The sequence below is a fragment of the Paroedura picta genome, chromosome 10 (genome assembly GCF_049243985.1).
Source record: "Paroedura picta isolate Pp20150507F chromosome 10, Ppicta_v3.0, whole genome shotgun sequence".
Taxonomy (NCBI): domain Eukaryota; kingdom Metazoa; phylum Chordata; class Lepidosauria; order Squamata; family Gekkonidae; genus Paroedura; species Paroedura picta.
Window position 1 is genome coordinate 37,148,796 of NC_135378.1, and position 25,944 is coordinate 37,174,739.

The 25,944-nt window shown below is 42.2% G+C and overlaps 1 protein-coding gene across 6 annotated transcripts in view; it reads right to left on the minus strand.

Annotated features, from left to right (window-relative positions):
- The window catches only part of STOX2 (storkhead box 2), a 140,534-nt gene that overhangs the window by 70,863 nt on the left and 43,727 nt on the right, over nucleotides 1-25,944 (minus strand). The window contains exon 1 of one of the 6 annotated variants that reach the window (XM_077302301.1): nucleotides 23,151-23,287. The exons of 4 other annotated variants lie outside the window; for them this stretch is intronic. Coding sequence is in view for 1 of the 2 variants with exons in the window: in XM_077302298.1 (XP_077158413.1) it covers nucleotides 15,504-15,669 (166 nt within the window). In the remaining variant the exon portion in view is untranslated. Of the gene's footprint in view, nucleotides 1-15,503; nucleotides 16,811-23,150; nucleotides 23,288-25,944 lie in introns of those variants that run through there. One more of the 6 variants, XM_077302298.1, reaches the window with a different exon arrangement.

The window sequence follows — 25,944 nt, forward strand, 5'->3', positions numbered from 1 at the left end:
CAATAAACCCAGTGGAAGACTGCCATTTTGCAGGCCTTGTGAAACTTTGACAGCCTTCAGGCTCCAGATTTCAACTGGCAACCCAGTCTATCAGCCTGGGGCCAGGACCAAAAGGCCCTGGCCTCGTGAAACCTGACGAACATATTTAGGGCAAGGAATTACCAATAATTTGGTGTTAGCAGAGCACAGTACCCTCCAGGGGGACATACTGGGAGAGGTGATTCCTCAGGTACACAAGGCCCAGACTATGCAAAGCCATTAAGGTCAGTACCAGAACCCTGAACCTGTTTCAGAGCCCCACTAGTAGCCAATGCTGGATGGCAGGTTGAATATGGGCCCTCCATGAAATCCCTGTAAGGACCCTTACCACAGCTGTAATATCTGGGTCAGGGCCAAAGAGGTGACTTTTGCATGGGTCATTGTAGCTAGGTCTCCTGGGCCCAGATAGGATACTTGAAGTTTCACTTGGCACAGATAAAACATTTGGCTAGCTATATTTGTGACCTGTGCTCCCATTGATAGGGAGGCAGCAAAGGTCACTCCCAGGCACTGAAGGTGTATGAAGCTATTGGTTGCACTCCATCACAGCAAGGAAGGCAGGCTTCCTCTTCTGGCCCCTTCTTTTCCAGCCATAGGACTTCCATCTTCTAGGGACTGAACTGCAGGTGGCTTTGCTGGAGTTATCCTGCCATGGCTTCCAAGTCACTGAATCTGGGGTGTGGATCTGGCCAGACCTCCATCAACAGATAGAGTTGGGTGTCATCAGCATACTGCTGGCACCCTAGCCCATATCCTCGGGCCAGCTGTGCAAGAGGATGCATAGAGATGTTAAATAATATCAGGAAAGAACTGGACCCACAAGGGAGTGGTCAGCGAAATGATTGCTCGTCCCTAATGGCTATCCTCTGTCCCCAACCCTTTCCCTCCCGACCAGCACAATGGATATGCAGCTGTACTTACGAACGTGTACACCAAAAACAGTGGCCATGATGCAGATGGAAGAGATCCTCGAGACACGGTAGAAATGGGAACAAGACTCCTTGAAAAGCTTACTGTGCTTCAAGAAAAGTTTCCCAAAATGGAAGAAGGACAAGAACATTAGGAACACAGAGAGTGATAACCTAGTTGCAAGAAGCTTTATATCTTCTTCATGAAATACAAACTTAACTGGAAGTGAAGCACCAAACAAGAACAAGTGAGGGATCATAATATGTGCTTCAAACGGCTCCACTTTGCATGATTACAAGTAGCACACTATGAGGGCGGGCACTATGTGCAGGTGTCTTTAAAAGTAAAATCACCAGAATTAAACAAGAGAGAAAGAAACCAAGAATTCCTACAATTAAGAGCTGACAGTTTTGCACACCTAACACAGAGAAGCCGTCTGTTTGGCATATCTCATTACAATTCTAACTTCCCAAAATGCAAAGCAATTTAAACCTCTGAAGCCATTCAACTTTGCCAGAAGACAGGGATTATACTATTAGAGGTACATTTTTCCACAGTGATTAAAAAGAACATGGGGCATAGAATTTCCAGCACTATATTTGAAGGCACTTTGAAAAATGAAGGAATACTGCTGGATATTTAGAGGAGATTTTTTTTACAAGTTGCATTCTTTTATAATTTATCTTTAAAGTGAGCATTATTGATGGATACAAAATGAACCAAACTCCCCAACATGTTAAATACTGACCAGGCAATCACATTGTTTATACATTATACTAGTGGGTTGCTATTAGTCTGCAAAGAACAAATACATATAATATTATATGTGTGTATGTGTGTGTATGTGTATATGTATATATATAAAATATATAAATATAAATATAAAAACTGTATATAAAAGCTACAATGAAATGACATGCATACATTGGATGACACAGCACTTGTCTAATTTCAAATACTTCTGGAGCTAATGAAGTTTTACTTGACAGGGATGTCTGGAGCAAACCTCTTTAATGATTGCCCTGGATTATCCACACCGCTATTGAATAGGAAATTTCACTACTTCAGGACCGAGTTCAATTATAATTCTTAGAGATATATGTAGCTTTATAATTTTAGCTATGTTGTAACTATATTTTATTGGACTACGACTGTGAGATTTAGAAATATTATGCTAAATTATGAACATATTATACTGTCAGCATCTGAAATAACAGAACAATGCAGTCTTGCGGAAAATAAGCTTTATGTTCCATGACCTTCTTGAGACCAAAATATGGCTTTCCATTACCTTAAAATGTTCACTTCACATTTTAGAAGTTTTGAAGAAAGCATGTTTAAAAGAACCGAAGCAGTAAATATAGAGTTAGATGTAAGGATTACAGAAACATAAACAAGGGGCAGGCTCCAACATTTCCGTTCACTCTCGCTTATCCCTTACTACCTCCCACAGGGTATTTGTCCTAAGATGTCCAGCTTAGCCAAGGGGAACCCCTCTTACTCTTTTCTGCAGTGGAAAAGTTGGGCAGATCCATCCCGGTTCAAATGAAACAGGAAAGACAGCTGAAGAGATAACAAGAAATTCAGACTTTACAGGTGAGCAAAAAACACTGATACAGAGATCAGAAAAACTGGAAATGGACATAAGGGTAAACAAAGCAATAGTTCCTTAAACTGAAAATAAATCTGCAACGTGAGATACAAGGCAAAGAAACTTGACATCTGTGGCAGGCTACCCAGAAAGGAAGTGCCTGGCAGGACTGGCCCTTCGGCTCAGCAGCAAGATTCACCAGGGTGCAGCTGGGTGGGACCAGAAGAAAAATGCAGTCAAGGTAGTCTCAGCAACAGGACATCCATGGTCGTCTTGCCTAGGGAAGCTCAAAAGCGTATGGAGGCAGTGATCAAGCCTGAGTAAGAGAACAATGGTGTTTTGATGCAGGGCAGGGAATAGAAGAGGATGGAGCTTAGTTCGAGCCAGGTGTGAAGTTGAGGCAATAAAAAGGGAAGAAGAAGAAACAGGAGAGAAGGCAGGAGAAGGGAGAAGCAATCTAGTTGCAGTATGGTGGCTCCTCTCCTATGTAATACAATGTAACCCTGGGCTTGGTGAAGTGAACTACACCTCGAAGGTGCATGAATTCCTAAATAAAGCAAGGAATGTTTACCTAATTTAATACCCCAGGCTTGAACGAACTTAGCCAGAAATCATTTTTCATCAGGCAAGGTATCAAGATATTATGTGATATTGGAATAGCTGGCTAGGTGCCAGTATCAGGTTGCAGCATCATTCACCAGTCTTCCAAGCAAACAAAGCCGAGGGAGATTACAGGGCGCAAGATCATGCCTATCCAAGGTTCAAGAGTCCAGAAATCAATCAAGCACAAGTCAAGGTTTGCAGGCAAGAGAGCGGGCATATATTGCATCCACATCCTGTAGCATCCCTCAAAATGTTTTATAAGTAAACACCAGCTGCTCCATCCTCATCCTGCAACAATTTATCCTCACTTTCAGCTGGTAGCTGATATTTAGCCATAAGCTGAACACTTCTCCTTTTAGCCTGTAGCTCTGCTGTAAACCTGCACCTTTACCTCTCTAATGGCACAGGTGATCCTGAAGGTCTGGAAACAGGAAGCTGGCTTTTATCTGCTGGATCAGAGCTGGAGGGGGGTGGCAATGGAGGTGATTGTGCAATCTCTCAGCTGTAAATCTTGGCATACTTTCCCTCTTGTTGTTAGTTTCTGCTGCCTCTGGCCTGGCTATGCCCTTCCTCCTAGTTTTGAATCCTGACTGACCCACAACACCATCTCCCCCTCAGGGCTCCCCTCCTGAAGTGGGGACAGCCCAGGCTTTGGGAGATAGGTCTGGTGGAATCCATTCACCAGAAGGGTCTATAAACATTCTCCACAGGTTCCCAGGTCCGATTCTCTGGCTTGTAGCCTCTGCAGTCAATCAAGTACTGGAGCCGACCACGTTTCATTCAGGAGTCCAGGATCTGGTTCGCCTCATATTCCTCATGCCCTTCAATTAGGATGAGCGGAGGAGCTGGGGTTGGAGGGCAGTAGAGATCCAGTTAAGCTTGAGGGAATGATTTAAAGCAAGATGTATCTGCAAAGTACATGGGAGGTCCAACTGATAGGCCATGAATATATCTATTCTATAACAGGGAAGAACCCAATGCACTCTGTGTCCAATTTGCATGAGAGGCATTGGCTCCAAAGGTGGCTCGTAGAGAGCCACACCTTGTCCCCAACTTTGAGATCCTTCCCTGGTCATCATCTCCCTTTTATTTTTCAATGTTGCAAAGGAGAAGGGATAGGAACAAATCAGAATAAGTTAGGTCTGCCTGCCACAAACAACCCTAGCCTCTATGTCACCAGCCACAGTGGGTACCACCACTGCCCTCAAATTTACACCAGTGGCCAGCAATTTCTGACCAAATTACCTAGTACTTCCATAAAATCTAAATTTCTCAAATCTTAAAGTGACAGCTCCAGAAAATGTCATACAGTTTCACTGCAAAATTCAATGCTATTGAACCAAAACTTGCTAAAGGAGAAGGGAGACAAGAAAAACAAATAGTTCCTTTGGAATCCACACAATCTAGCTGAGGAAAGAATGTACAATGATCTAAGTGCTATAAATATACATATATGATTATGGACAGCTGGATTGCATTGTGCTGCCATTTGTGGAGAGAATGAGAATCTGAAGTAAAAGTTAATTACAAGATCAGGGGTAAAAGATAATCCACTGCAATTTTACAATTGAAAAAGCAGAATGCTTTGGATAAAAACAGCTAACCAGAACATATTTGTGGGTTATCTGTACTCTATGGCTTTAGCAACAAAAACAAGAAACATAACAATGAAAGGCAAATGGTGATTAGCAGAGTTTCATGCTGAGATTTCTCCACAAAATATATATTTACATTGATATCTGTGTCCTGAAAGGGCAGGAAATATTTAAGGTATTGACTGAAATATTCTCAGGAGAGAAAATTTTGATAAGTTTTTATTTCCATATGTTTGATGTCAAACAAAATAAATCTGTAAAGACATATAATCAGTGGTACACAAGAGTATGACAGATTATATAGTCATCTAGATCTAGATATTAAGTCTCACCTACAAAATTAGCTATTTTTCCTCAAGATTTTGCATTTGCGTAAACACATATAGACAGAAGAGCTGCCAATTCATATTTTAGAATTTTCCTCAAATAAATCATATCACCCAAAAGTTATTATCCCAAAAATAAAACTAAAAGGAGGATTAATATATTTAATTCTGTAAAGCAAGTTATATGACTAAGTTCCAAATGGACTTGCCACAGTTGCTTAGAAAATATACAAAATTCACTATAAAGAACTATGTTTCCATATATTAAACTAAATTTCCAGGGACCTATTTTTTGCACTTCACACCACAGTATTTCAGCCTTGAGAATGATCTCAATGTTTGGATTGAGAGTCACACACACAAAAATTACCTTTTACCAAGTGCCAAGCAATTCCCATCACCTTGTGCTTTTTGTACAAAGTATATGCAGAAGAACTGACTGGTGTTAATGTCTGGAAAAAGCCTAAATTAATTTGGCAAAGTTTTTGTTCAATGCATGATGAATTAAGCCCCAGGACAAGCCCATAGGCAAGAACAAAACAAAACCCTAGCCTGTACTCTTGTGATGGGATGTTTGGTGATACTTTAGAATCATATTCAGCCCTACATGGACAATAGACATTTGCATGATACATATTACTTTTCTTTTCTTTTCAATGCAGAACAACCTCAAAAGAACCACCCATGGGGGCTGAAAAATACAGCAAGTCCCATCCATGCAGATGTACCACCTTCTATGGACCATGTTTGACAATAGCTAAGAGACTGAAAGAATTTTCTTCCACTGGGCCTTTCTATTTAATTGCCCCAGCCAAAAAAGTCTGGGCTCCCATTTGATCCTCTGCAGTTTTCTAGTACAGGGGTAGTCAACCTGTGGTCCTCCAGATTTCCATGAACTACAATTCCCATGAGCCCCTGCCAGCATTTGCTAGCAGGGCTCATGGTAATTGTAGTCCATGAACATCTGAAGGACCACAGGTTGACTACCCCTGTTCTAGTACTCCACAAATTATCTCCAGAAATATACACCATCAAATCTGGAGTCTTGTCATCAAACAAAATAAGTAAGAAAAGGACTGCTGTGAAATAAAGGATGAGTCAGCAGAAAAGGGAAAAATAATTATAAACACTTGAGTGCATTCTTTACTATTCTGTAACCTTGATGTTCTAGATAAAATAATAAATAGGTTAGTGACAGGTGGATGTATATAAGGTTAATTTCCATGATGTGGTTTTAAAAAAGAAACATCATAGGCTCTTTCCACATTCTGATGAATATATTATAGTGTACATTAAGGCTAAACTCTGTGCTACAAACAGACTAACACAACTACACATCTTGATCAACGTTCATCAAGTTATTTGATTAAAGAACTGTATCAAGGAGAGGTGATCCTGTGCCTTCATCTTCCAAAAAGTTTATGGGTGTGCGCATGTGCATGTCTCCCTCTCTGACACAACTACAAGACCCAGACAGTAACCAGGAACATCTTCTCTTGCTTTAATCTCAGTCCCAAGAAAAGTTATCAACTCTTTATTCTTCTTATACAAGTAATAACAGTTGCCCAATTTATGGTTACAATTAAGTCACTACACAGGCAGTCAAAAAAGTGGCAGATGTTCCAAGTCTCAATCATCTTATAAATGCGCAGGGATGATTCTGGCTTCAAATAGACCAGGCCAGCCAGGTTTCAATGGGTGATCAGCCTCTTTCTGTTTGCCCTGCTAATTCCTCTCCTTTCTGTTTCCTGCTCCCACTCTTTGTAGCGTGAAATAGACTACTAATATCTTGAACATCGGAAGAGTGAATACCAACACATCTCTTCCCACCTTTCCCAGAAGCAAGCCAAGTCACAGGGGTTGAAAATGAGTGTAGTTCTCTGTTCTCACTCCCACCAAGAGCATTAAAAATCTGATGGTTCTTTAATACTGGGGGCTGCTATTGAAGACGAACAGTATGCAAAATAAAAAGTATTGCAAGATATGGTTTCCAGGGCTTATAATATATAGACTTCTAAGTTTTCCACTTCGATAACATTGAAGGACTACTGTCTGTGTAGGCAGGGTCGACAAAGACAGAGATCAGAACTGCTGAGAGCACAGCTCTGTCCAAGTCACTATAACAACTTTATGTACAATTCTCTCACCACTGTAAAGGTAGGTTGGTATCTGTTCAGGATACCTGCAACTCGCCTTGTAGCCCTGTTAGTCTGTTGGAGCAAAAATAAAATGGGAAACCCAAAAGTCCTGAAACACCTTAAAGACTAAATAAAAAATAAATTATTCTAACATAAGATTCAAATACAGTGAGTGGATCACTGCTTCAGTGATTTTCTGTCAAGAGAGAAGGAAAATGAGATAAGGGGGGTCATGAAATACAGGAAATCTGGGGTAAAACTCAAAATTCATACAAACACTATTCACTAGCTATGCCAGGGATTCCCAACCAAGGTTCGTGTCTTCTGCTTTAATAAACTCGGCCACAAGCTAAGGAACTGGCTGCTTCCACGGCTTCCCCTCAGAGTGTGAGTTCTCTTACGGTTTTGTGCCTGGGAGGGGGCCAAGCCTGCATGCCTACCCCTGCCTTAAGCCGCATCCCGTCTCTCCCTCCCTCCCTCAGTTTACACAGGTGGTGATATCACTTCTGGTGACATGTAACTTCTAAAGGTGTGTGGCAGAGAGGCATAGTCACCTCCTTGAAGCCTGAAAAATTAGTTTAGGGGCGGCTCCATGGCCAAAAGGTTGAAAAAGTCTGAGTTATGCTAAACTAGCTGACCTATAATAGTTTGAGTTTGCTAAAATAGTTGGCAGCCATAGTGAGTAAGATATCCCAACCCCTGGAAACTTACAGCATGGACAAAAAAACCCAACTTTGGGTAGTATGTCAATTACTACTATTTCTGGAATGGGAAAATTAGGTTGTAAAAGTCAATGGTTTGGTAACTTTCAGACTCAAGTAGCATCATAAGTCTAAACACAAAGCTGTTATTAAAGAATGGTTTCAGGACACACAGATGGACTGTTAACTGGGATTCCAGTGGGGAACAAGCTTCTACAACAGTGGTCCCCAACCTTTTTATCACCGGGGACCACTCAACGCTTGACAATTTTACTGAGGCCCACTGCCCTAATGTTCTCTGTCTCTGGTCACTATGGTAATGTTTAAACATACCTTCAAAATAAGATACAGCCACGACAATGAACATAAGGAACATTTTATTTTCATGTAAATTTAAACTCATGACAATGACAATTCAGTGGGAACCCTGAGCTTGTTTCTCTGCAACGAGATACTCCCATGTGCACCTGCCGGATTGTGGATGAAGTAAAGGGCCGGGGGGGGGGGGAGGCGTCCTTCGCGGCCCACCTCCAGTTAGTCGACGGACCACGTGTGGTCCGCAGTCCACAGGTTGGGGATTGCTATTCTAACAATATAGCTGGTTAACAACAAGCTTCTACAATATCATTCCAGGGATAATTCCCAGCTTTGATCATTTCCTGGGACCAAGAGATGTGAAGGACTGTCTTCTTCCAAAGGAATCCTCCATTCAAGATCATCAAACCTGCTGAGGCTCTATAGGTTACTAATACAGAGATCCCTGTTTTCCTGTGGTAATTCTCCAGATGTGGAATTCTCATCCTAAGAAGATTCATGTAAGCCATCCCCACTACTATGTTTAAAGTGCCAGACTAGTCCATGCTATCTGCTGTAGCTTTTAATTTTATTTATATTAACCAACTGAAAAGCTTGTTAAAAAACTGAATAGCTACTGTTAGAATATCACTTCTCTTTTTAAAATGGTAGTTATTTAAGGACTACCTTTCTCCATATGTTCCCCTGTACCAACTTTCCTCTCCATTTTTCCCACCTAATTCAAGGATACAATTTATTTTATTTATGCCCTGTTCTTCCTATTGGCTCAAGGCAGTTTACAGGTAAAACAAATGTAAAATGTTGACAGCCAGCTTGGTGTAGTGGTTAGGAACACCGACTTCTAATCTGGCGAGTCGGGTTTGATTCCCAGCTCCTCCTCATGCAGCCAGCTGGGTGACCTTGGGCTCGCCACAACACTGAGAAAGCTGTTCTGACTGAGCAGTAAGATCAAGGCTCTCTCAGCCTCACCTACCTCACAGGGTGTCTGTCGTGGGGAGAGGAAAAGGAAGGCAATTGTAAGCCGCTTTGAGATTCCTTTTGGTAGAGAAAAGCAGCATGTAAGAACCAACTCTTCTTCTTCTAAAGCACGGGCAGTCAAACTGCAGCCCTCCAGATGTCCATGGACTACAATTCCCCTGAGTTTGATTACCCCTGTTCTTAAGTAAAATCAACTAAAATAAAATACTCCCAAATTCCTCTTGCAAATACCTGCTGTTCGTACTCTATCAAGTGCCTTGGCAAATTAACAAGACTTACAGTGCCTACTGAAAATCTCCAACAAAGAGGCTCTTAATCTCTTCAGGGAGCCCACTCCAGGGGGCTGTAATGGAAAAGGTCCAGGTTCTGGTTAGTGCCAGGTGGCAACCCAAACGGGGGAACAGACTGAAGACCTTGGCTGGGACACAGGAATGTATAGAAAGAGATGGTCTTTCAAGCATGGGAGCCCTAGGCTATGAAGAGTTTAATGGCCAAGACCAGCTTCATGAACAAATTAGGAAACAAAATAGCAGACAATGTAACCATATCAAAATAGGCAACTTGTATCCCCATCAGCTAGCTCCTGACAATACCTGGCTGCTGCATTCTGGATCACTTGTAGTTTCCAGGCAGTCTTCAGGGACAGCTCAATATAGAACATATAGTAACAATAATCAAACCATGAGGTTATACAAGCATGGATCAGCATGGCCAGGAGCAGGGGTAGTCAACCTGTGGTCTTCCACAAGTCCATGGACTACAATTCACATGAGCCCCTGCCAGCATTTGCTGGTAGGGGCTCATGGGAATTGTAGTCCATGAACATCTGGAGGACCACAGGTTGACTACCCCTGGCCAGAGAACTGACAAACCAGATGCAGCTGATAGAAGATGTTCTTCATCAACCTTATTTCCAAACCGCAGGGCTTGATCTGTAAGCATCCACAAGTTTTTTACCTGCTCTACAAAAGCCAGCTCTAGCCATTCCAGACAAGTAGATCCATTCCGTTTAGAACAGGCACTCCCAACAGGGGTTCCATGGCCTTCCCATGAAGTATGGGTGGCTGCCAGCTGCAGTAAATTTGGACAGGAACTCTGAACAGGAGCTCATGCTAACTTGAGGCTGTCAGCTCTGGGTTGGGAAATGCCTGGTGATTTGGGGGGAAGGAAAGTGAGGAGGGCAACTGATGACATCCAACTCTAAAGCTCTAGACAATCTCATTCAGTGGGTTCACATATAACATGTGTGGGAGAACAGAACCCTGTGGCACTCCATAGATTATACCAGCCAATTGATTCTGTAGCTGTTTATTTATGAGCCTTTTCAGCAGCTGCACCAACTCTTTGGAATGACTTCTCAGACAAACTTAGGAAAGAATCAACTCCATTGGAATTCCACAATGGATATAAAATAACACTGGTTGTGGGTTTTCCAGACTGTGTGGCCATGGCCTGGTAGTTTTAATGCTGAGGTCTGCTATAGAAGACAAATAGTATATACAAAAGAAAAAATACTGCAAGATGTGGCTTGCAATGTAAAATCTAATTTTTTAAAGGAAATTTGGAGTTCACTAGTAGTTGTTGAAAAGACTCAGTCTAGACTCTATAGGACTTTCAAGGCAAGGCTCAGCTAAATGGGTGTTCTTTACTAGCTGACTTAATATTATATTATTTCTATTTAATATCAGTTGTTAAATTGTTTTATTTCTATTACCTGCCATGGATCCCAGTTGTTTGGAACAAAGTTGGACATACATATATTTTAAATAAATAAATAGTTCTTGGGCCACAGCGTAAAAAAGGTGGGATACAAATCAGCTTCTGAAAGAACATTATCATTTATTTTATGGGTAAGAAAGGTTACTAAGTCAAAGCCAGTATATTTTCACAAGTCAGCAACATACATAGTTTTTGTTGGATACATCAGAAGCATAATTCTGACAGTAAAATTAGTAGACCAAGAACTTTTATCTCCAAAGCTGGAATAGTTAATTCTACATTCCATTGGCCATGAACAAAATTTAAGTCAGGTTCAGTTTTGTGAAAAGGACATGTGAAAAAGTTTCCAAAGTCTTAGAAGCTGGACAGTGATACAGTTAAATGTAATGCCTAAAAACCCTTGCCAGAAGGTTGACATAAGGCTTGAAATTGGTATCTTGGGGATAAGGACATAAGATCATTAATTGCCCAAGCTCTCCAGATAATGTCTGACTTATTTTGATCTCAGGGTTCCAAAGCTTCTAGTCTATCCATAAGAATCAAAACCCAACTGATCATCTACCACAAGCTAAGTCAAACTGGAGCCTTTATCGGTAGGAAAGGCTGGAGGCCAAAGCTTCCCTTTTATATGGCTGCAGGTGAACCATTTCTGAATGAGTCCTCTGAAGTTTGCAAAGTATTACCTGGCACTGAAGACTAGGAAGACTAAAACAGTATTAGTATGCGTTAGGGGGTTTAAAGCCACCATGTTTTACTGCCAAGTTCTATTTCAGTTTTCTAAGTAATAAACAAAAAATTAAGAGGAATTGGCAGCTGCTAAAGACATAGCTAATGACACAACCCATCTTAAGAGGCCCTCCCCACAAAGGCCATCAGTTAACCAAGCTAATCTCTGAAGGTTTTAACAAAGTCCTAGGCTGGTGGTAGAAAGTGCTATAAAGTCACAGGTGACTTATGGTAACTCTGTAGGGTTTTCAGGACAAGACTTCAAAGGTGGGTCTGTCTCTGTGAAGTGACTGTTGACTTCCTTGGTAGTCTCCCATCCCAACACTAACCAGGGCTGACCCTGCTTAGCTTCCAAGATCCGATGAGCTCACCTGGCTCTTAATGTATGGCTGAAGTGACTATTCCTCAGAATAATGAAATCTCAATGCTGAACAGATTTAGCACTAAATTGGAAGGTACATTGACTTAAGTGTTTGGACAATATTGTTCTTCCTTTAGAGAGGACCTGAGATTTGTCCCAGTTAACACAATACACAGAGATGTCTCCGAAATTATAAGATTCATCATATGGGGCACAATATGTTCGTTATCTGAAATGTAACACCTGTGCTTTAGCAACGTAAGAGTTTATATTCATGGCCCCACACTCTACATCAAACCATCTGCCTCTTAAGACAATAAGTGACATAACATTAACTTTGTTGTTTCAACAGGACTATTTTGCATATGACCATTTATCCATATTATCCAAGAATTTAATAAAAGCAAGGAAATAAAAGGATATTTATTTTCCTTTACTTCACTGGCAGGGAATATAGCCAGTTTTCCTGTGGGGAATTAATATTTTCTAAATGAAGAATGGACACTATGCATAGCCTCTGAACCCTGTGTTAATTGGGAACTTGAAGCAGCCCTGGACTGCAATAAAGAGCATCCACTGAGAAATTAATCAGCTTTTTAAAAAGCATGATTCCTTATGTTCATTTTCATAATAAAAAGTCACTACTCTAGCTATCCATTTCATTGGGGGTCAGTTAGTAGCTTTTCAATACCTTCTAGTGTTTCTGGGCAGTCAATTCTGAAGGGTTTTCAAAATGCTAATAATTAAGCAGTGATACTACTTACCATAAATCAAATTTCAGGCATGTTATTATTCATCCAAGAAGGAAAGACCATTTTAAAAATAGGCTACCCTCAACTCTCTGCAGAATTTTGCTGCAATTCTGCATTAATAATCTGGACTCCAGTTAAGAGCTTTTGCTAGTGCACAAATGACAATTTTGCTATTAAATTGTGTTTCTTAGACCGTTAACATACCCAAAGCACAGTCACCACATGTGTCACCCTAAAATATCCATAAACTGGAATTAACTCTTGTCTAACGGGCAGCCCTGTGACCCATCTCATCTCAGAAAACATAATGAATTACAGTGAGGGGAGAGGAGAAAGAAGACAATACTTTGCTCGCTTCTATGCTTGGTCTTTGGATCAAACAATCATGCTCAATCCAAAAGTATTCTTCTCCACCATTCAAACAATGCAAATGCCTATTTAAAAGGAACCACAACAATACCTAAAGTGATTAGACTGAATGACTGGTTAAACAAAATGCAAGGTTCCAAGTAGCCATGTGTTTCATAGCACTCTCTCCTGCTAAAGGTTCTGGACAACAAAGGAAGCATTTGTATTCACAGTCACTGCAACTTTTATGCAAGAAGACTTCCTATAGATTTCCTGTCAGGAAGAGAGCTTCCTTTTAAAAGAGCCTAAGTGTTTGGATACAGTATCCATTTCTCCCAAAACCAATATTTGGAAAGGCAAAGGACATAGTTCATTAAGTAGAGGGGGGGGAAGAGAGACCAACCCACAAAACTACTTTTGCAGCTACAGCATCATGTGCTAGATTCGCTCTACATCATTCTTTTTTCAACTGCCACTTGTGCTACCCTCCTAACGATTTTAGTATATTACTCATAGTTGATGTGTCACCTGCTCTCTCACTCCCCACTTCTCAACACACACCATATGCTCTGGCACTGAAGCACTGCAGATATTCACCTTCAAGATATTCATAGATGTAGCATTCTATTCTTGACTGTTCGGACACAATATACATAGTATTGCCAAAATGGGTGATTTATCCACCATCAAGTTCCTTCTTTTATTAACTGTGTGTGTGTTTAATTCATGAATGCTTACAGAAACAAACAGATAACTCCACCAGCAATACTAATTTAATCCTTTTTTTCTGGTACTCTCTCTACAGCTGCACAGAGTGAGGTGACTTTTCAGCTAGACATGTTACTTTTCTCTAAAACATCCCAAATCTAAGCAACTGCATGAAGAAATTAAGAGCACCAGTTCTAATTGGTGGACAAAGTGAGGTCAGATTTGTCACAGGTGAGGGTTGCTAGATGTGTTGCAGCAACCACACTCCAACTATTACAGTTCCTTTTCAGCATAAATTGCACTTATTTCCCCTTCAAGCATGGCTTTGGAAGGAAAACATATGCTTGTTCACCAAAACTCGTTCAAAATAATGTTCCCACAAAATATTGTCTCCTATATGTTTACGGTTGATGGCCACAGAACGTTCAAAAGACAGTTTTAAAACACTAAGCAGCCACTGCTGACTAAAACAATATACATACGCAATAGAAAGAAAGAAAATTGTAAGTATGTAAATTATTGATAACTGCAAAGGTTCTTCAGCATCTCCTCCTCCCATTTCTGGTCTCATGCCAAAACTTGTGTTGATATGTTAACAAACCGTTGTTTCTTTAATGGTATTGGGAAAATATGCCATGAAGGTAAATGGGCTTTTGACACACAAACAACAAAATGCTGTGTATGGTCATAATACTACTGAAGCAGCCGAACAACAAAGGTTTCCAGGATTTAATATACATTATAGGCCTCTTTCAATATTTTCTAAAACAGCCCTTTGTTTCTCTTAAGTATGAATTTTAAAAACCATTATAGTGTGCGCAAAATAAAACAGGGATTCATGCAAAACAACAAATCTGAGAGGCATTTCCTTCACAATTCTTCATTCAGAAGATTAAGGTTTCCTCAGCTTAAAATCTCCAACAGCTTTACTATTGCATTTTGTTTGTGCTTCTATCCTGTGATGCATGCAGAAACATGTTGATGCAGTGTCCATTATATCTAGAGAGCTTATCCTGAAGCAATGAACAGAAGAATATACACGCGGGACATGCATTTGCAGATACTCATTTTCTCTACCCACACACAAATGTTTACATTTAATACTCATTTTCATCCCCAGCAAATTTCGGGGGGGGGGGTGCACAGCCAACTGGAACACCAAGACCACATTTACGGCCTACAACAGCAGGTGACACCTTTTTTTTTTTGTTAAGAAAATGAAACACAGAAATGCCTATTGAGATAATTGTACTTAGCTGGATTAGGAGAGAATATCTGGTTTGGGGATCATTATTCAGCCCAAGGAGTGGGGGATGGGGGGGGGAGCTGCTGGGATCACATCTCCCAGGCATTTCGATTTCCTGAGAATACAGGTTGGACCATTTCTCCATTTATCTTAAAGGGCGGGTGGGATGGCTAGAAGAGGGTTTTCAACACCATATTGAGAAGGCCCTGCTGTGAATCTTCCTGAGGTACAAAATGGTGGATGTGTGGTCTTTAAAAAAAAAAAAGAAACCTGCATTATTCATTACAACCTATGCTAATCAGTCACCAGATAACCCCCTTTAAACACCGCGCAGGGGAGACAAACATGCAAGACCAGCCCTTGCAACAAGCAGAGAGATGCGCATGTTTACTCGCCCAGACACACAAGCGCGCGCACACACACACACACACAAAGCTGTATCACAGACCTGATGTCATGTAGCCCCGTGATGCCTGGGAAAGGAAAGCTGGTGGGAAATGTTTGTGCAGGCGGTAGTCCTTCTCGCTGCGGGATCGCATCCGATCAGAGGCCCGGTCGGAGAAATCCGAGCTAGGCCAGGCCCGCCGTAAGGTTGTACTCCGGGTCTTCTTCATTTTGAGGCTACCTGCAGCTTAATCCACCACGAGCAGGAGCGGCGGCGGCGGCGGCGGCGGCGGGAGAAGCATGAGCCAGGCCTCCCAGCTTGCTCGCTGCGCCCTCTCCTTGGGGCTCTTTCGCCTTTTCACGCCCGTCGCTTCACGGGCTCGGCCCGGGCTGCCGGTGCAAGCGACATCGCGCCGCCGCTTCGTCCATGCACGCCAGCCTGCAGGTCCGCCGCCGCTTCCCTCTCCCTCGAAAGCGCCGCTGCTCGCCGCGTCCCACAATGCATTCCCCTGCGCCGGCTCTCAAGCCCAGCTTCCCACAGTCATGTGGCGGGGAAGGCAAATGGTGTGGCTTCCCAGGCGGGGTGGAGGGAGAGACTGAAGCGAGGGCTGGGCTGGGGGGTCTGGGGTCCCAACACAATAGCGCGATTCAGCACAGAAGGGCTTAGCCGACCGTGAGCCGGGACACAAAAGACCCGAGCGAAGGAGCCAAAGCAAGACGGCCTTTGGTTTTGACCCCGAGGACTGCAGGAAGCCAAGCAGGGAAGCATCCAATCTGCAATGCCAGAGGAGTCGCATGAAGCGCTAGTAGCAGCCAAAGGCTCAGGTCCCCCCCACCTCTCCAGCCTTCAACCTATCAGAAGCCAAGCAAAGCATCAATGAAGCAGCCCGGAGAGGGGGAAAAAATAATCATGGCTGCAGCAAGCATTCGAGCATTTGTCATGGCAGCGGCACCCGCGGGTTTGCTCCCGCCCTGGCACCGCGTAGCCCTCGCCCAGCCATCCGAGGGCCAGCAGCACACAGCACAGCCGCGGTCAACGCCGATGGTCTGAAGGGCCGCAGCGCCCGGCTCCCCCGCGCTCCTGCCCCCGAGGCTCGTCGGGCATTGCTTCCTTCTCGCGTGCAAGGTTGTTCTTGGGGAAGCCCCGCACGGAGCAAATGCGCCGGCCGACGTCCGCCTCCCGCAGCCTCCGGACGAGGGGACTGCACGGTTAATCCAAACGTTTTTGCATGCAGGGGGAGGAGGGGGGGGGGCACCCGCCAGTGCGTTCCGTCTGCCCAGCTTGCCTCTCCGCCGCCAATACAGGGACGCGCTATTGAGAGGTAGGAAACGAGGCAGCCACCCAGTCTTATGCTAATCGCGACGCTGTCTTAAGTTAGACGCGCTGAGCCAGGCAGGCGGCGCTCATTTTCATGTCAAAGACCCTAAGGCTGACCCAAACCTTGGCTTCTGCCCCAGCCTATAATCAGCTTGTATTTACATACAAAGTTGTATTAAAAAAAAATTATGACAACCCAGCCGGCTCCTCCTCTTTTGTTTCCTGAAAAAAAAGGGGGGGGTCCACACACCCCTCTTGTTTGGAAGCCAAAAAGGGCAGACAATTGTGTTTTTTTTTGGTCTGTCCTAACAATAGCTGTTTTGGGTAGGAGGGGGACAGAATCCAAAGAGGCAGAGGGAATCAAATAATTTGACAGCTGGAAGTCCAAAACAAAGTAATCCAACTTGTTTAGAAACAGTTCCTCAACTGGCCCGTTTCCCTTTATTACCTCCCCCACCCCTTCCAAAAACCAGCCAGACTCTGTGAGAAATCTCTGTTACAAACCCAGGCTGCAGACAGCTGTTTCCATGCCAAAAACTAATCACAGTGGAACAACAAGGCATCAGTCGAGGTTTTGTGTAGTTAGCTTGGGGACATACAAGTTCTTATAGTATAAATACCTCCTGCTCTTTTCTGTCTGGAAGCTTAAAGGAATACCCTCTCCCACCCCCCAAAAAAGGAATTTCAATTATATTTTTGTCTAACCACAAAAGCCAAAATTCTTCATTCAAAGCAGTGTTATTCACCACTGAACATTTAGATTGTTTTACTTCACTAATTATCTTCCATTACCCATTCATGGGTCCAATTTTTCCTCCTTTATCTCAACAAATATGAAAAAAGAATATATCACAGAAGTGGAATCAATTTCTAGCAAGACTTTCTGTATGGAGATGAAAGGGTTAACTTTTGATATGTACCACTACAGACAACCTTAGTCTGGGAACATGGTATTTTCAAAGTTGGGGAGACACTGGTGATCACAAAGCTGCTTGCTCCCCAGAAACCATTAAAGCCTACAGTGAGGATGAAAATTCTTATATTGCCATTCCAAACTGCTCAAGAATATTCACTGCTGAATATACCTTGTGACTTGAGCACTGGCTTGGTATGTATTTCTTTACAAATACATTCATTTACAGAAATACCAAACATGTTCTCGCTATCCCCAGTATCTTTCTTTTTTTGGCTGCTGAAAATCTGACCAACGCCTCAAGACCACCTGAAACATTACGATTCAGGAAGGTTCTCCAATAAGCCCATCGTAATTTATGTTTCAGAGCCCAATTTGCCCATTAACATACTAGATGGTCTTTTGAGAGTTGTCCTTTTAATCCTGACACCCGCTGTATCAGAGCTTCCTGCTCTGTCCAACGCCTTCCAGATTTTAAAAAAATATAAAATTAGACCAGAAATTCACCATCTTTGTTCTCGTGTACACAAAACGCAATCTGCAACATAGGCTGGACCTCTCCCCTCTTGTTGCTGTTCTGGATCAGATAAATATTAATATTACCCAATATTCCTCCATCTTTCCCTTTCATCTCTTGGGAGCCTGTATGTTTTTGCTTGTATGTGAGTTTTGAATGCACTCCAATATTTTCCCCAAACAAAATTAGAGTGTAAACCAAACTGTCATCATTATATAAAAAGGATTTCTCCCAGGGAAAGGACCCTGTAAAACATAGGTAGAAAAGATCTTGCATTACCCAGCTTCTTGCAATACTCATAATTCCCCATAATTCCCTTTGAGGGATCCATTTCAGATAACACTGCTGCTATCATTGTTATGCAAAACAATTTGGGACAATCAAGAACAAGGCAACTAAAAGTTACTTCTGCATCTTGTGGTTAGATCCCGAGAGCATCTGGCAGCAGACCTCATCATACCTCCTTCAATGTAAAGGAGCAAACAATGTGAACATGGACTGATGCAAGGATGTATATGAAGAACTCTTGTTTACCATTTCTCTGTTATTGCCCTACAATGAGTGCTTGTAAATGGTTTATCATCTTGGAGAGGAGTGATGACTAGAGTGCCTCAGGGATCTGTCCTGGGGCCTGTGTTGTTCAACATATTTATAAATGATCTGGATGAAGGAATAGAGGGGGTACTTATTAAATTTGCAGATGACAGTAAGCTGGGAGGGAAGACAGAAACAGAATACAAGATAACCTTGACAGGCTAGAAAACTGAGCTAAAATGAATAAAATGAATTTCAATAGTGATAAATGTAAAGTTCTTCATTTAGGTAGGAAAAATCATATGCAACACTATCGGATGGGCAAAACTTGCCTTGGCAGTAGTACACGACAAAAGGATATGGGGGGGTCTTAGTAGACCAGACACTGAATATGAGTCAGCAGTGTGACTCAGCAGCTAAAAAGGCAAACAGGATTTTGGGCTGTAATAAAAGAAGTATAGTGTCCAGATCATGTGAGGTGATGTTACTGCTTTACTCTGCTCTGGTAAGACCTCACTTGGAGTACAGGTTTGATTTTGGGCACCATCACTGAAGAAAGATGTAGAGAAACTGGAACATGTCTAGAGGAGGGCTATGAAGATGGTGAAAGGGTTGGGGACCAAGTCGTATGAGGAAAGGCTGAAGGAGCTTGGTCTGTTTAGCCTGTAGAGAAGACGTCTAAGAGGTGATATGATAACCATCTTCAAATACTTGAAGGGCTGTCATATAGAAGATGGAGCAGAGTTGTTTTCTGTTGCCCCAAAGGGTCAGACCAGAACCAATGGGTTTAAATAAATTTAAAAGAATGTTTGGCTAAACAGAATGGTTCCTCAGTGGAACAAGCTTCCTTGGGAGGTGGTGGGTTCTCCTTCATTGGAAGTTTTTAAGCAGAGGCTAGATAGTCATCTGACAGAAATGTGGATTTTACGAACTTAGGCAGATTGTGAGTGGGTGGATTATATATATTCAAGCAAAATAGTTTTATGCTGTTATTCAGTCATGACACAGAAAAAAGCTCCACATTTCTGAGCATGCCTTTGGCCATCAGATGCTGGACAACAGAGGAAGAATCCAGTTGCTTTATGTCAGGGGTGGCCACATGCTGGCAGGGGTTCATGGGAATTGTAGTCCATGGACATCTGGAGAGCCACCATTTGGCCACCTCTGCCTTATGCCTATGCCAGTTCCTATCATCTTCTCCAGCCTTAAAACTGGTACTGCAAGGGTCATTTACTGGTCTCATCCCAACTTAGTGATGATCTGGGACCAAGATGCACAAGATCTCAAATTTTAGCACTAGCATTCATCCATTTCACAGGTTCAAAATATGTAGATGTATCCATTTATAAAATCTGTATCCTACCTTTCTCCCCTTACAAGAGCCACCAAGGCAGCTAACAGACATGATAAAAATCACATTTAAAAATGATTAAAATCACTCCCAAAAACATATCATTAAAACAAAAATACATTAAAAAAAATTTTTTAATAGCGATGAAAACCTAGGTCAGGACAGAGGAATCACTGAGGAAGTGCCAACTGAAAAGTCTTTGGCAGAAGACAGCAACAGAAATCTTGAGGAGAAAGGTGCCATGAGTGAAAAGATCATCTTCCAAGTTGTTGCTTGCCTAATCTCAGAAGGCAAGGGCACCCAAAGCAGAGCTTCTGGAGATGATCAGGAGGTCCCTTCAGGTATGCTGATCCCAAACTGTATAGGGCTCTGAAGGTTGCATCTTGAGTTGTGTCCAGAAACAAATTGGGAGCCAGTGTTGATGGGCCCAGACTGGACTGATTATGATCCTTATGAACCACTCCAATCAACTTTCTGGCTATAGCATTTGGTACCAACTGAAGCTTCCAAACCCATGTACAGCACATTGCAGTAATCTAGAGGTAACCAGTGCATATACCACAGTGGCCAGATCTTTTCTTCTGGCTATCCAGCTGAAGCTGGTAAAAGGCATTCCTGGCCCCAGCTGCCACCTGCTTATCCAGAAGCAGGCCCAAGGCACACACCCCCCACCTACAAACCTGCTCCTTCAAGGGAAAGGTGAAAGAGCACCTCCAGACCAAACAAGTTTGGGCACTGGAGAGTCACAGTTATGAGGCATCATTTCTACAGAGTAAACTGTAGAAGTTAAAAAGAGGAGACACTTGAATATTTTTTTTGATGTTAAAATTTTTGTGTAATATAGTAAAAATGTCTGGGCACTTTTATAAAAGAGCAGCAAAAAGGATGCCGTGCCAGTGGATCAAATCACAGAAGCCTGCTTCCCTTTTATCCCTTTTCAGCTCACTTTTAAAAGAAGATGGCTTTTGTGAGAGGCCCTGGATCACCTTACCACTGCTCTTTGATTTTGGGAAGTCACTGGTTTTGTCTTTCCAGTGTTGACAATCAGGTGTGCAAGCCAAAGTTAACACAAAGCAGGGCAACGCAACATCTTTCTGAGGACACGCTCTACTCACACGATTAATTTGTTCCCTTTCAAAAATACTCATCATCATTCAAGTCATAGAGAGAGATGAATGTGCATGGGGGAGGGTGGGTGTCCACAGAATGAAACAACATGCAAAAATCACAGTTGTTACGCTGCCCATACCTTCACTCACTCATCACTTAAAAAAAAAACTGGCACCATATTTTCTACTTTGGATCACTCAAGATATACTTTCTTAGAGGCAATATCAAAGAAATAATTTTTTAAAACCAAGAAAGAATCCGCACAACGGTTCCAAACTCAATGACTCAAGAGCAGGGGCTTGCAGATATAAAAGCAGCAGCTTTTCAAAGAGCCTTGGGCAACTCTGCAGCTTATCTCCAGGAAAATATCAGGTTTATTATGCTGTTATACTAATCCTAGCTTAATTATAGAACCTCTTAAACTAGTTTCAGATCATATTTCTCTCACATCTTGCACCTGGAATGCGCGATGACAGGAATGTAGTGTTTCCACACATTCTCTTTCACCCAGTATTTTTCTCACTTTTTCACTTCCGCAGTGTGTTTATTTTAACAATCACAATTTTTACAAAATTGGGCTTTCTCTAGTTGCATCCAGAGGAAGGAAGAGGAGATCTCTGTTTATATTCGACTGATTCTTCAATTTATGATTTATGATTCAATTTATGGCAACCTATAGAGTTTTCAAGGCAAGAGACTTTGTTACTTTATTTAAAATAATAATAATACATACGGAATGAATTAGGATGAGAACTGAATGTGAAATCCATCTCAGGAGCCATATTTATACAACTCTTTATTTTGATGAAGAAGAGCTGATTTTATATCCTGATTTTCACTACCCATAGGAATCTCAAAGCAGCTTACAATCACCTTCCCGTCCTCTCCCAACAACAGACACCCTGTGAGATAGATGGGGCTGAGAAAGTTATGACAGAAATACTGTGCCAGAACAACCCTAAGAGAACTGTGACTAGCCCAAGGTCACCCAGCCAGCTGTATGTGGAGGCCTACACTATATGTCACACATCCAATGAATGAAGAGGGAAAGTGAAGGGATTCTTTGAAGAGGGGTCCTTACTCAGTTTGCTTCCAAAAAGTCCAGTCTCCTATTTTGATCTCACTGCTGCTATATTTGCTGTGGCCTCATGGGGCTAGTCTTCTGTTCATGGGGCTATTTTTTCTCCCTTTTTTCTCCCACCTCTCCCACTGCCTCCTTTTTGCTGTTTTTTAATCAGGCGCTTGTATATCACTATAGTTTTCTGTTTTAGCCAGTTACAGATATTATTTAACAAACCTATCCAACATCACGGGTGGGGAATGACACTACAGATATGTTGTTTTAGGAAAGAGCTTCCAAAGCAGGTTTGGTAAAACCTGAAAGGGAGAATACCAGTTGGCAACAGCATGTGGAAGTCCCAAAAAGAACAGCTGCAATTTGGAAGGCAAAGCAGAGCAAGAACTCTGTGTTGGAAGCATCTGAGACTCCTGGAACAACAGATGTCTTAAGAGCCAAGCAGACATTATTTATAGGCTAAACTTTCATCTGAGATGTGAGATTTTATAAGACTAGCAGCTTTCATAAAATGTATTAAGATAACAAAGATTATGCACAGAAACAAGGACATTTGCATGCCTTTGGGACATACAAACAGAAATTGTTCATGGACATATGCAGGTCAAAGGCACATTCAGAAGATCATAAAGAGGCAAAAATCCATTACCACAAGGAGGCCATTTTCCTCTCTCAAACAGCAACACATGCTGAAATCACACTGCAAGATGCTTTTAACACTCTATCAGGTTTGAAAGCAACTTGCAATGTGGCTTGGGATGGAAAAAAATCTGACATTCAGAAACATAAATTAAAAAGACCTGCTGCTGTCTGGTCCCTTAAGGACATGAATTTGTCCAACTTTAAGTTAAGCTACTTAAGCTACAAACCAACAACATGCCCAGATTACTCACTTTCCAATCATTGTGTCAGCAAGGCTTACGTTGGGATATATGCAGGATACATGACACCCATGATGTAGCATCCTTGAAGAATCTAAGCCAATTTCACTTATGTCAATGTCTGTATAGTCAAAATGCTGTTCTGAGTTCTAGAACAAAGAAAGATTGTAAAGACAATGTTGGAAACTCGTCTAACATGCAGTCCTTCCAGCTCTTGGAAGTTGAAAAAGTCACATCACTGTTTAAGTACAGTCAACAGCAGGGATTCATCTTTGCATACACCTTCAGTGACATTCACCATCTGCCATTTACAGTATAATCCTAAATAGAGTTACCTCTCTTTAAGAACAATGACTTTCATGGAATTAGGGAAAAAGCCAAACTCTGTTTAGGACTGAACTGTTAGTGATGGACAAGAAACCAGCAGTGAAGAGTTAGCAGCAACATCAGTTGAGATATGCTGGGATGAAAAACAAACAGTAGAGCTCAATCAGCCAAAGCCGCAACCGAGAGAGTATTCTGGTTTTATCTGACCAGTGGACCACCTGTTGAGCCATCCTTGGCTTTACATCATTTCTCTTGAGTTTCTGAATAGAAAAAAACGCACTAATGCATGGTGTTAGCTGTTGAAACAATTCAGCAGCTGCTCTCGTGTTGCAGACAGGACTTAACAGACAGTAGCTTTAAAAAGTCAGAGAGTGTGTGGGGGGAACTATTTGCCAGTGAGTTCTTTGATGAAGAAGGGAAGACAAACTATGTCTGCTGTTATATTTGGACAACAGATAAGCCATGTAATGACATCTGCTAGAGAAAAAAATTATTATCTTTCTTGCCTGCCTCCTTTAACTATATACATGAGTGGGAAACCAGGGTTAGACCAACATTCATCACAGCCTTATTTCTATGTGGTTAGCCTAAGGCCCAAAACATTTATGAATCTTAACACAAAATACTTTGATGTCTCCCGAATTCTGCCACATCCATGTACCATTCTTATAATTCAAGAGTGAAAAACATCTCTCAAAGAAACAACAGGCTAATATCTTTATTTTGTTTATAATCTTATTTCTATCCTGCCACTCCTACACAGTGGCTTGTGGCAGGTAACAATTATTACACAATAAAATCCCCTTTAACAATAAAACCTAGTAATCCCACTCATAATCCCCTTAAAACAGTAAAAACCCAACAAAATCCCACACTTGGTGGCAACAATAACCTTCCTCCACCCTACAGGTTTCATAGCAAATCTTCACGGGGAACACAGTGAGAAGGTAGCCCAATGGCCCGGCTTGCTATGGGAGGGGCCCAGATCTGATTGTCCAGGCCACAACCGAAGACCTGGCAGAAGAGCTACGTTTTACAAGACCTGCGGAAGTGGAACAGCTCCATCAGGGCTGTTGGCAGAAGACAGCAACAGACAATTCTTGAGGAAGTGGAACAACTCCATCAGGGCCCTTAGCTCTTCCAGGAGCTCATTCCACCAAGCCAGGGCCAGGACCGAAAAGGCCCTGGTCCTAGACCTCAGACCAGGGACCTCCAACAAGTTAGCATCCGCAGAGCCGGGTTTCCTGTGGGGGACATAAGGAGACAGGTGGTCCCACAGATATGATGGGCCCAGACTGTGGATGGCCTTAAAGGTTAACACCAAAACCTTGAATATGATCCGGGCTGCAACTGGGAATCAATGGAGCTGCCTCAGCAAAGGCTGGATATGGGTCCTCCAAGATGTACCTGTGAGGACCCTAGCAATCGCATTCTGCACCAGCTGCAGTTTCTGGGCCAGGAAGAAGGGCAGGCCTGCTTACAGCGAATTACAGAAGTCTTGTCTGGAGGTGACCGTTGCATGGATGACTGTGGCCAAGCAGTCCAAGGACAGGTAGGACGCTAGATGGAAAATGTCATGTGGGCTACTCCTATGATTTGGGCCTCCATTGAGAATGAGTCACCCAAAATCACACCCAAATTTCTGTCTGAGGGCGAGATGTTAAATTGCATCCCAGCCAGTGTAGGCAGGCATATTTCCTGACCTTCCACCTTCCTGTCAAGCCACAGGACCTCCATCTTGGAGGGGCTGAGTTTCAGGTGACTCTGCTCTAACCATCCAGCTGTAGCTTCCAAACTTCTGGTGAATATATTCAGGGGGAGTCTGGGCAGCGATCCATTGGGAGATAGAGCTGGCTGTCATCTGCATTAGGTTCAACTAATCTGGCAATCATATGCACGCTTAGGAATAAAAAATATTAACTTAGTAGGATTGACTTCCAAGTAAACACATATTACTATTACTATTACTATTACTATTACTATTACTATTACTATTACTATTACTATTACTATTACTATTACTATTACTATTACTATTACTATTACTATTACTATTACTATTAATTTGATTTATAGCCCACCACTCCCATATACAAATCTGACTACATACCCTCTGTTAGGTTATTACTATTTCCTGCTTTTGCATATTCTCTAATGAACCATCACTGGCATCTGCACTTTACTCTTTTGAGCAATCACTGGCAAAAACAGGCAAAGGAAACGTGGGAGTTGAAAAGCATTATTATACTTATTCACTCATTTGGCCTATATACTGCCCCCTCACAGTGATGTCCCAGGGCAGTTCAGCACCTTTTCTTTTTAACTTGGAAAGGTCTTGATGGGAGGGGAAATGGACAGAGAATATAGCTGCAGATATGGCACATAGCAAGCACAGTAAACTCTTCCCAAATGGTAAGGTTTGTAGAGGTAGCCCTTGATAAGCTGATACTTATTATAGAAAAACAGGATGAATGTTAAC